The sequence below is a fragment of the Heterodontus francisci genome, chromosome 25, assembly GCF_036365525.1.
Source record: "Heterodontus francisci isolate sHetFra1 chromosome 25, sHetFra1.hap1, whole genome shotgun sequence".
Taxonomy (NCBI): Eukaryota; Metazoa; Chordata; class Chondrichthyes; order Heterodontiformes; family Heterodontidae; genus Heterodontus; species Heterodontus francisci.
In genome coordinates, this window is record NC_090395.1 from 69530534 (window position 1) to 69543148 (window position 12615).

At 39.8% G+C, this 12615-nt stretch overlaps 1 protein-coding gene across 7 annotated transcripts in view; it reads left to right on the forward strand.

Moving 5' to 3' along the window:
* tmcc2 (transmembrane and coiled-coil domain family 2) overlaps window positions 1-3584 on the forward strand; it is a 156747-nt gene extending 153163 nt beyond the window's left edge. For all 7 annotated transcript variants that reach the window (XM_068057454.1, XM_068057453.1, XM_068057455.1 and 4 more), the window contains one exon: window positions 207-3584. In XM_068057454.1, coding sequence (XP_067913555.1) covers window positions 207-518 — 312 coding nt within the window. In that variant the 3' untranslated portion in view covers window positions 519-3584. The remainder of the gene's footprint in view (window positions 1-206) is intronic.
* The last annotated feature ends 9031 nt before the right edge of the window (window positions 3585-12615 follow it).

Sequence of the window (12615 nt, forward strand, 5' to 3'; positions counted from 1 at the left end):
GAGTGCCCCATAGAGCAACCATGTTTTCCACAGCAGCCATTTTCTCTTGATTGGGATTGCCAATCTAGTGTCCATTCCTGACTTTTTTATCTAGTAATCAGATTGAGACTGTCATTGTGCTGGTTTTGAGAACTGACATGAGATATCCTGTAAGGAAGCTAGCACCTTGCCCACTTTACTGGTTTCTCTTTGTTCACCCCTTACAGGAAGCTCTGGAGTCGTGTCTCACCCGGATCACCAAACTGGAGCTTCAGCAGCAGCAGCAACAGGTGGTGCAGCTGGAGGGAGTGGAAAACGCTAATGCACGGGCACTGCTGGGAAAATTCATCAATGTCATCTTGGCACTCATGGCTGTCATACTGGTCTTCGTCTCCACCATAGCCAACTTCATCACTCCTCTCATGAAGACACGGTTCCGGGTGCTCAGCACATTGCTGCTGGTGCTGTTCCTCGTCTCCCTCTGGAAGCAATGGGAAAATATTGTGTACTTCTCAGAACAGGTCCAGTTGCCCAGCTGATCTGGACATTTTTGGCAGCTGACTGATCAGCCTGTTTTTTTTAAAAACAAGGATTCCTAACCTCTTGTTTTTCTCCACCCCTCCCACTCCAGCACCTCATTGATGTCGATGACACTGTTGGTTTGGTGGCCATGTGCAGCAGTGCGGTTCACAATGCATTGAGTCCTGATTAGAAGGAAGAGCTGATCAAACTACTTTTCTCTTTTTGAAAGATCTTAACTGAACAGGTTGTGAGAAACTGGTTGCACGCAGACTGAAGCGAGCAAGGAAGGCAGTTTGAGAAAGACACTGTTCATAATGAATTGTACCGTTTCAGTATTTTTTTTTGTTTTCTTAACTTATAACAGATATTTAAGAGTTTTTGTGGGGGACAGGGAGAGAAACGGTATTTGTGTGACTGCTTATATATTTATTTATCATTAATATACATTCGATATAGCACAAATGGTTTGCAAGATCCCTTAAGCTTAATTGCATTGCACATTCCGGTTTATGTAAAATGTCCTTAAAAATAGTAGAAATTAATTCTTGTTTCTTAAGACACTGGAAGGAAGGGAGGGGTCTGAGATATTGTATTGGACAGCTTTAACAGGCAGTGAAGGAAATTTTGCATGGCCCAGTTGGGACTATTTACAATTCAAGAGAAGGGTAGAACGTTGGAAGAAAATTTGAAGATACTATTGGCGACCAAGTTGCTGCCACGCTGGACCATTATTTTTAATTTTAATTTTAATTTTCCCAGTCTTGCATCTCAATGTTTCATTCGCTGCTGCAGCTATGTCGGCCACCATGGATGTGAAATGGCGAGATATGCCTTGGTTGCTGGGTTACTGCTGGATTATGATACATGACCTGTAATGGGGGTGCTGGGAGGGAAGTATTTTGAGTCGTAGTAAGATCCATTGATGCAGTAGAAAATAGATGGATTATAACCTGTTCAAAAATTCAATTGAGAGTGTTATTAGGAATTAAGACCATTATGATATGTGTTACTAGTTAGATTTTTCTACAATTTGGTTTTTTTTTGATGTATTTAAGCACGATGGGTTATTCCACTTTGCTCTCCCTCATACCTTGCAACCACTTGACCTATTAACTGGGCAATGGACACACCCCTCTGGTAGAGAGTGAGTTTTAGGTCGACATGTTGGGTTTGGTGTGAAGCTTTTAAACTGTTAAAATTAGATGAGTACATTTTTTTTTCAGCTGCTACACTTATTGCAGGGTATGTATCAGCTTTGTGTGTGTAAGTAATTGAAATAAGTTTGCTTCATCAGAACGCAGTAGCTTTTTGTGGTGTGCTTTAATTTTTTTAAATTATATTTTTATTCTTAAGTACCATTTAGTGAAACAACATGGGAATATTCTCCTGGTAGATCAGGAGATTATATGTTTCATTCCCCTTTTACTTTTTCCCATCTGCAGCCCCCCCCCCCCCCCCCCCCCACCCCCAACCATCTTGTATTCAGTTCCAAGCAGCCTTATGAGCTAACAGAACAAATGCCTTATCGTAAAGAACAGATCAAGTGTTTTACTATCAACAAACGTGAAATAAGCAGCACAACGCAGTGGCAATACGAGAGAGATTATTGCAATAGCTCACACTGCAAGTAGAGCTCATAATGTGCTTAAGATGTAAATCACAAAATGCTTCACACATCAAGCATATGTTTACGGAAAAGTTGTTTCCCATAATATCGAAATTCCAAATCACGTCCCATGCCATGGATTCAGATGAAGGCCCTTCTGCCTATTTGATCTCATCCATCCAGACCATACACTTTTTAAACACTATTTTTTGCCGCCTTTCATGTCCTGCATTAGCTACCAAGGGGCTGTCTGCTTTCATTGTTGCTAACATTTACTGCTTAGTAAGGTTGTAATTCCAATACGTAGACTGTCCAAGCAAATGCAGATTGTATCGGGAAATAATCCTGGCGGGGGAAATGCAGCAATAAAAGCCCCCTCACACGGAGATGATTTTGGATAGAACATCAGATACTTACAGTAGAGGGGATGCTAGAAAAACATTCCCAAAGAGAACAATATGCTCAATCTTTTCTTTTTCGCCTGTTTTAATCAGGGAATTTGCTGTTTCTTTTGGTGTGCGTTTTCTTTTTAAAAGTCATTAGCACCCAGGAAGCCTTGTCAGATGATGAGTGCTGGTTTGAAAATCTGTATACAATTAAATGGGGTTCAGAGTAAGTGGAGCCTACACAGTGTAGGCTCTTTTTATCAGTGGCTTGAAAACAAGTTAGAAATACGCATTGCAGTCTTGTAGTTGTATGTAATTTGCTTGGACCATGATTAGAGCTGCCTTGATGGCTTAATGAATAAATATGTCACATAATGTGACTCTAAGTCAAATAGTCCAGAAGGTCCCAAGTTCAGTTCCCCCGGGTTGAACTGAATTTCCACACTCGTGCACAAGAATGGTTGCTTGAACATAGTAGAGAGAAACTGTATGCAGACCTTTGGAAGAGAAGGGAAGGAGAGACTGTGAAAAAGGAGAAGGATTTTTTAAAAATCAGAATACATAATATGGCCACTCAGTTAGTTGGAAGTTAAATAATCTTAGTCCAGCTGTACTACAAAAACATAGTTACAGGACGTGTGGGGCTAATACAATACCATGCAAGGATGTGGTGTCAGTGGGGCCGCTCTAACACACCAATAATACATTACAGTGTGTGTAACAGGAAGGGTGATAATGTAAGGTAATATGCCATTAATGCAATGAAAGTTCTTGCCATTTAGGAAGGGATGTGCTTTCCTGTGTAGGTGCAGCATGAGGAAAAAGGAGTGTACGGATTGAAGGTCAATTTGTAATCCCGTTTAACAAGACTGAATATTTTTATATAAAGCACTTTTAGTTGAAACTTTATTTTCTTTAAAGTTTTTTTTCTGTTTTGAGAAGAATAACTTGAATTGTAGCCTTTGTAGCAACAGCAATCTTTCTTGGTCAGAATTATAGATCTATAGCTTTATGAAGACTGATGATGGAGAAGCATTACTGTCCTAATTTGTTTGATGCAGGAATTTAATATATTAAAAATCTTAAATCTGTGTGTGCTTCCTGTTTAGTTTTCCAGTATTAATTCTTAGGTCCACATTTATAATGGAAACTTACTTTGTGGACCTAATCTTGCTACGAAGATGTCTCCTGCTAATAGTGCTACCACTAGCAAGAGGGTGTAATTGTAGTGTGACAAGTGTACATTGGTGTTTCCATTAATAAAGTGGGTGTAGGAATTTATAATGGAAATGTAAGGACAAATTTTAAAATGGGGGTTGAATTATGTTTGCATGTCCTGGTCCATTTATTCCATCTTCTAACCCTGGCTGAGCTGATCTTGACTCTACATGCAACGCTGCGGGACATTGACTAGTATAATATTTATATATCAAATTAGTTATTCAAAATAATGTTCTAAGGAAGCCAGTTCCTGGAACTAGGATGATTTTAAGAGGGGTAATTGAATGGACATAAGCTATGCTAATCACTGTTCTACTTGTCCCAGTAACATCAGTGATTATTACTCTGTATGGGTCGGAGTTTAAGGCTCGGCATTCCGTTCCCTACCCAAATACATGCTGGATTTTGTTAGTTTGAAATTGTATAGCATGTTTCTGCCCTCGCCACCCAATGTCTCCAACTTCTCTTAAAGTCTGTAGCCCACCACATTACTTCCTTAATGATTACACCTACAGCAACCAACTGGTCATGTAGGTAATAACTGAAATACTGCAAGTGCTGAATATCTGAAACAGAAATAGTGAATTCTGGGAACATGCAACAGGCCAGTCCTCTTCTGTGAAAGGAACAGAAAAGCTGAAAAATAAAAGGTGAGCAGGCAAATTAATATATCAGAAAAGGGGAAGGGAGAAAAAATACACACAGGCAAATCTAAGGAGTCATAATTGGAATGATGAAAAACAATGTGTGTTTTATCTTTTCAATCTTGATTTGTATCAGTATATGTGTGCGCATATGTATGTCTTTCCCTTTCTCTGGTTTTATTAGCATTCCTGTGTGCCTCTTACTTTTCAATTTTGAAGACAGGTCTGCATGCTAAATGTTAACTTATCTGTTCTCTCCGCAGATACTGACTGACGTGCTGTGTGTTTCAACATTTTCTGGTTCAACTCGTTGTGTGGTTTGGACTTGGATCTTTGAACAGGCTTTGATCCCTGGTTAAGCCTTGGGCAAATGAATTGTTTTTCTTTCAACAGCCAGCAATGAATCCCATAAATTAACCACACCTAACTGTGTGATTTTCTGCCCGGGTACATTAATTTTGCACCAAAAGCCCAGGTGGGAAGTCACTGTGCCAGTTGTTGAGCGCCTACACAGTAGCAAATCATTTGCTGCAACAAACTTGCCCTAGTTATGGCCTTGTGACTGGCTGACAGGAGTACGGAAGGCAGATGAGTAGAACTAAGCAATATGCTAACCCTGCAAATGAAGAAACTTTCATGTGGACCTTATTTTCACGAGTTTTGCATTTACCATCTTGTCATAAGCATTAAACCATCACAAATATTGTGAGTCATACAATAGTAAAGATAGTTGAACACAAAATTAAAACCAAACAAAATTTTGATGGCAGAAATTATACAATATTGGAAAATATTTCTTCACTCACTACAGTAAAATTAACATTTTCTTTACATGATTTGACAATTTCATTATAAGTAATGGGATTCATTCATTGTTTCTCAGCAGCTCAGCAATTAATTGATATTTTCCTTTTCCACTTTAGCAGTGTTGTACTTTGAAGATTTACTGCCACTTCCCAATTGGAGTTCTCCTTTGGGATTGTGAAGTTCTTGCACCATCAAGCACTTTATGCAGGCACAATATACATTTATAGTAAGGCAGTCAAATAGCACATTTACCTTTGTGCTTAAGTACAGGAGGTAAGAGATTGTATTTCAGGAGAGTTACCTTAGTGTGCTGTTCTATGCTGTACTGTATTACTTTTAGGCACACATGACTTTGCTGTGAATTACAGGGGCTGAAAGAGCGAATGCACAGGACCTGATGCTCCTCCATTTGCTTTAGTGAAACAGGCAGTCTTAATCTGATGGCAAGTTTCCTACATTTTAATGGGTCCGTAGCACTGTTGGTTCCCTGAACATCATGTTATTTATATCAAAGAGTGTTGCTTACAGAGGAAGAGCAACGTATTTGCCATTGGCTGCACTCTTGTATTATTAAAGAATACTAATATAGAGAGAATAAGTCATGGAAAGCAATAAGACGTGGAAAGCAATTAAATGCCTGATTTATCCCATTAGTGGCGAAGATCTGGTCACTCACCAGTGATAGTTATTTATGAGTGAATGAAGAACATTCAAATAACTGAAAAAGGATAGCTCCTTGTTTAATATAATAGCATAATATGACTAATTTTTATTTTCCAAGTCTTAATTGTGTTACAGATGCTTTAATACTTCCCATTATGCCATGTGAACTAGTTTCCTCTTCCAAGGTGACCAACTGCCACTTTGAAAGTCCTCAAAAGTGGCTTTAAAGCGGAAGTCAGGTTGAGAGGGGAGCATACTTTTTATTTGAGGTACACCCCCATTTTATACTAAAAATATATTGTGAAAATGGTATTTGTTTTGTTTTAATGGCTATTTCTTGCATGTAGGAAAGTACAATGGGTTGATACTCCTTCCCTGCTCAGTTGCTGTATGACTGAGATTTTACTGTACCAGATCAGTGTTCTGGTTGGCCTGATGTTTTAAACAGGGACACTCGCCATCATGGGGAGCAAGATCTGCTCTATATGTCTCTGCAGCCAAGAAAATTCATGTCTATATGTCAAAAAACTTTTATCCAAATGCTTTTCTCACCATCAATTGGGGGAGTACTTAGAACAAAAAGTACTCCCTCCTCAACTAACCTTCCGCTTTAAGTGCTCAACTAAGTTCTCAAACACTCAACGTTATTTTAGTAAATGAGGAAAGCAGACAGCATGAAAGTTGGTTCTCTGCAAAGTAGCACTTTTGTCAAAAAGTGTTCTGTGTGCATAGAACTACAAGATGACCCTCTCCATTTCAGTTGCGTAAAACTGGGTACTCCTGCTTTAAAGTGCTTTTGAATAAGCAGTTTTGCAGCAGTAGTTTACCTCCATGCTATGCAACAAAACTAGAAAAACTTTCCAAGCTATCCAGTCAAGCGTGCAACGTCATCCTTGAGCAAGCCAGTCTAGTTTGTAATGCTGTATAAATAATTGTCTCTTATGTTCTTTAACAGAGAACATGTGTAAAACACTCCCTTTATTGCACATGCTGTACAGATCCCAAAGACAGCCTTATTGATTGGAGGGAGTGGTCTATTGTGTAGAGAATATAGAAAAATTTCTCATGGGATGTTGTGTGTTACAGATTCTAAGCCCATCAGGGTCATAGGTCCTTCAATTTTTGAAATGAATGTAAACTACTACAATCCTTGTTTTACGTGCAAGGTCCAAAGTTTATCAGTTATTTGAAGAGATACCTGAAGTTAAGTTATGATATGTTTTTATTGTTGACTGAATTATTTAAGTTGCTATTCTTGCTGGCACTCCGATAATGTGTCTTGCTGACTCCGATGCCCTTTTCAGGCTACCTGTTTTCCTGTGTGCGGACATCAGATCAGTTTTATTGCTACATCAGCTCCTGGGGAACAACTTTGTATGACACATGGGCTCTTCCTGTGGCATTTCTAGACAGTGTAAATGTTTATTCCAGTTCCATTATTTTAAGATTATTCATACTTTTTACAATTTATTTTTCTTCCATCTACAAGTTGCAATATATTTATTTATTACTTGAGCAATGACCTTTTATAGATTTCTTCCACAGCAGTACAATAGAAGGTGCTTATTTGAAGATGGTAAATATGTTCATTGTTTTTTTTTGTGCTGCAAAGTCTGTCTGGAAAAATTTTGTGTTATATTAAATACACACCTCTGTTTCAAGATGCTTACAAGGATGGGAAAGGCCATTTGGCTCACCTGGAAATCCATTCCACATGCAGATCACTCCTTATGTGAAGAAATTGTTCCTGATCGCAGTCCTAAAATTACCCTTTAATTGTTTGAACTTTTTGGACAAGACGGATGACTTCCTCATGTCCAAAGTGTGAATTGATGTATTAGAATATGTTAAGATATCGGGAAATTAACAACCCCCTACCTCAGCATTTCAAAGTCTGTTTCCCCAATGAATTGGATTGCTCAATGCTCTTCCAGCCTAGTGCTAACACCACACCGACTACATTTTATTCCTGACCTGTGCTGTTAAGAGTTATGCATCACTTGGGGCACTATACTAGGCAAGGACAAAATGTGGTTACATTCCCACTCCCAAATCACTGTTTAATGATGCTGGCTGGAATGTATGTGTATGGCCACTAGGCAGAAGTGTGACTGTGATGCTGTTTATGGTTGAATAACCTGACTGCTTAGAATAGACAATGGAGGGAGGGGAGTAGAGATACCAGACAGCTGCTGACTCCTTTGGAACTATTACAAGAGGAGTCTGGGCTTGGAAATGGTGTGGGAAGAGGGGTGGGGTGGCAGACGAGGGAGAAAAATTAAAATCTCAGTGCATCTTTGGCAGGCTCTGCTAATACTTGGATTCCACTGGGAACTTATCAAAGCTATGTAGATGGTTTGTTCAACCTGAAACCACCAATTTCAATGCCAATTCCTTTGGCCCTCAAAGTGCTTAATTAACCATGTGGCTGAATTACTTTGCCATACAAAGCACATCCCCATGCCAAAGAACTTGATACTGGGTCTGTGTCATTGAGATGTTTATTCTGGTGGACAAAGAATCATGGAAGGAGTTATGAATTTTTGGAGGGAGAAGAAAGCTAATGGCAACACTATTGGATAAACATTGTCCTGTATACTTTTAGTTTCTGAGCCCCTGAGGAACTTCACCTGCCAGTGTTCCTCGTTATCCATATGTGCTCAGCATAATGACATGGGCACAAAAGTTTTAAAATATATACACTTTATATCAGAAGCTCCCATCAATTAACCTCATTGTATTTTATTTTCTGGAAGAATAAATGTTCTAAATAAATGTATACTTCTGCATACAATCGAAACAGAAACCTGAAATAAAATTGTCAAAAGAATAAACCAATTTTTCAATAAATTTATTCAACAGTTTGTTTTTTTGGCTCCTGCAGGATGTTGAAGGTTGTTCAGTTCACTTAAATTCAATTTGGCTTATCAGTCCTGATTTACATTGATTATGCCATTGCATTGATCTCAATCTGTCCACGGGATTCGCTGTGCTGTAAATCGACAGGCGCTCCTAAGGTGGTCAGTAGGTGACTTTGGCTTTTTGTCCATTCTTCTCCTGAAGACACTGCTGCTGAAGTATATTGATCCTCTGCAGGGCCGTTCTTTGTGTGAACTTAAGACAGCGAGTTTTGACATGCCCTCTGCCGACAGCCACGCCTGCACATTTTCCAGCAGGGGTCCCTGGTTAGCAACAACAGTTTGCATTTATATAGTGCCTTTAATGTAGTAAATCATCCCAAGATGCTTCATGGGAACATTACCAAGCAAAATTTTGACATCGAGCCATGTAAGGAGATATTAAGACAGGTGACCAAAAGCTCGGTCAGAGAGGTAGATTTTATGGAGTATCTTAAAAAGAGAGAGGCGGAGAGGTTATGGGAGGAAATTGCGGAGTTTAGGGCTGAGGCAGCTGAAGGCATAGCCACGAATGGAGTGAAGAAAATCAGGGCTGCACAAAAGGCATAATGTGTACAGAGATATCTTAAGGTTGTGGGGCTGTTAGAGGTTGCAGAGATGCAGGTTGAGGGGTGAGAGGTCTTGGAGGGTTTTGAAAATAAGGATGAGAACTTTAAAATCAAGGAGGAAGCCTGGGTGTTTTATACTCTCTGCCTCCTCCCAAGCTTAGTGGCAATGAAGCTCCTTCTTGCTGCTATTCTGGAGATAGGAAATTGAACCTAGCACCTTTCAGCCTGTGCACTTGGTTCTTTAACTGCAAAAATTAAGCACGTCATTAATGACGGTATCTCTCCAGCGAACCAGATGTACGCCCAGGCCACAGGAAGTTTAGATACTTTGGAGGTTATGGAACAAGGACAAGCCTTTTGCTTCAGCTGTGCTGTATAGGGCCATACTTCACTCTGCAAACAGTCCAGGGTGTGTCTTCTCTGCTTCCCACAGTTTCCGAGGGTCACAGCTGCAAGATTTTATTTTCGCACGGCAAAATTCTATTTTGATTGCAGCTGTACTGCAGACTGCCTACACCATAAATTAGTTTATAATTTGTTCTGAAGGATTTTAGCCAAGAATCCTACTGGGCCTACCCATCATGTCTAGTTTCTCCCCTCCTTTCCTAGCACAGTAACTGAGGTATGGTACTTTAGGTGTACATAGTCCTTCAGTATCTTAAACAAAGCTGCTTTTATGTTGTTGTTCACCTGATTCAAATTATGGGGGACCACTGTTCATTTGATGCCTCCTGATGTTTAGACTATATTCCAGCTCCCTTATTACTGCCGCAAGGTTTAGATCCTAGTTTGTTGAGGGTTTGTCATTCTGGAACTGGGAAAAAGGAGCCACCTTTGTTGGTGTAAATGCAGGAGAATTAAACAAATGGCAGTGTGGAAGTGGCTGAATTGGTCATTCTTCATGAACTTGTGGAAAGAATTTCAGCTGATGCTAGTTATAGCTCCCCATTATTGCTCTGGCTGAAACCAGCTAAGTCATCAAAGACCAGAGATTGAACTTGCCTTTTGGTCAGTGATGATACTCTGAAGCTGAAGATTGCAGGTTCAGTGCCTACTCCAAGGGCTTGAGCACATAATCTAGGCTGACGTTTCGCTCGACTGCTGCATTGTCGCAGGTTACTTAATTTGGATGAGAGTTTAAACAGATACTCCATCTGTCCTCTCTGGCGAATGTAGAAGATGCCAGGCATTATTTGAAGAGGAGCAGTGGCAATCTCCCCAGTGTCCTGCCCAGCATTTATCCTTCAATCAGCATAACTAACATTACGACAGTAGCTTATCTGGTCATTATCACATTGCTGCAGGACCTTGCTGTGCGCAAATTGGCTGTCATTTTTCCTATGTTACAACAGTGACTGCACTTCAAAAGTACTTAATTGGCTGTAAAGCAATTGGGATGCCCTGAAGTCGTGAAAGACACTATCAAAATACAAAGCTTTTCAATCAATCTAACCAAAACAGCTTAATTGGTCACTTGTTTCATTGTGGTTTGTGGAATCTTGCTGTACCTGAATTAGCTAGTGCATTTTCCTATATGACAAGTGAATACTCTTTAAAATGATTCATTGTCTGTGAAGGACTTTGTGAAATCCTCAGGGTGGGACAGATGCTATATAAATGCAGGCTGTTTCTCTCCTGGCCTCTGAAATTAAGATCCTTATTATGTGCTGTGTTGCTCCACGAGGTGTAGGGGAACCCTTTGATTCTCAGTTTACTAAAATGTTTGTTCTCCTACTGGTTCAGGTTTCCCCATCCCACACGATTGCCTATGCAACAGAGCATCCAAGGCAAATCTGTTCACTGATTCAAGTAGCCTAGCCCAGTGTCCCCCAAAATAATTGAATTTAAAATGCTTGTATTCAGTTCTATGTATCTCAGTGACTTTGTCCCCGTCTTTTAGCTTCCTGTAGCCTTGGGTCTCCTTCTGCATCAATTTGAATCTCTAACTCTCATCTAATTTTAAGATCAGGTTTGTTTGCTCTCGATTCCACCATCAGAGGAAATAATTTCTCTACATCTACTCTGTTAAATCCTTTTAACATTTTAAACACTTCAATCAGATCATTCTTCAATCTCCAATAAAGGCTAGGACAAGCTAGGAAAAACAAAATATAATGATGGGTTGTACGGAGGATGCAAGAATCCAGTTTCAGGGTTCAGGTAAAATATTAAACAATTTGTCATTTAATCTCTACAATCAGGTTAGCATTCTTGTCACAACAGAAAGGGCTAAAGGTGGCACAAAAAAACAGACAACTTGTAAACTTTACCCCAGCCGCAACACAGAAATTGTGTTTGGCTATTGATAGACAATGGATTTCCTCAAGATTATATCCAATTCTGGGTACTACACTTTAGGAAGAACACGAAGGCTTTGGAGAGGGTAGAGAAGAGATTTACCCAAATGGTTTCAGGCATGAAGGATTACAGTTAACATGAATAAACTGAAGAAGCTGTTCTCTTTCAGGACAGAGAAAATTAATTGGATATTTAATTGAGGTTTTCAAAATTATGAAGTGTTTTGATGGAGTACATAAGGAGAAACTGTTCTCATTGTTGGGAACATTGGGAATCAAAAGGCACAGATTCAAAATAATTGGCAAAAGAGCCAGGAGGGAGATGAGGGATTTTTTTTATGCACCAAATTGTTATGACTTAGAATGCACTGCCTAAAATGGTGATGGAAGCAGATTTGATAGTAACCTTTAAAAGGGCAATTGAATCTGTACACAAAAAGGGAAAATTTGAATGGCTATTCAAAGTCGATGCAGGCACAATGGGCTGAATGGCCTCCTTTTGTGCTGTATGATTCTAAATCTCTGTGTTGCTGACCATACTCAATTAGATTCCCTCAGCCAGAGCAGCAGTTAGTAAACAATAATTGGCCTTAACACCTCTGGGTGAGAGGAGAAATTAAACCCAGGACTCCCAGTCTGTGTTGCTGTCTAGTGGTCCTTAGATTAATTTATATAGAACTTTCATCACCAACTCAAAAGCCAAGTAATAAGTAGCACAGAAGAAACTGTCATCTCCCTTAACTGTTGTTCTCTGTAATCAATACACTAATGTTTTTTTTTGTTTGTTAATGGGATGTGAGTGTTGCTGGCGAGGCCAACCTTAATTGCCCATCCCTGATTGCCCTTGAGAAGGTTGTGATGAGCCACTTTCTTGAACCGCTGCAGTCCATGTGGTGTCGATGCAGCCACCGTGCTGTTAGGGAGGGAGTTCCAGGAATTTGACCCGGTGAAGGAACGGCGGTATGTTTCCAAATTGGGTTGGTGTGTGACTTGGAGGGGAGCTTGAAGATAGAGGTGTTCCCGT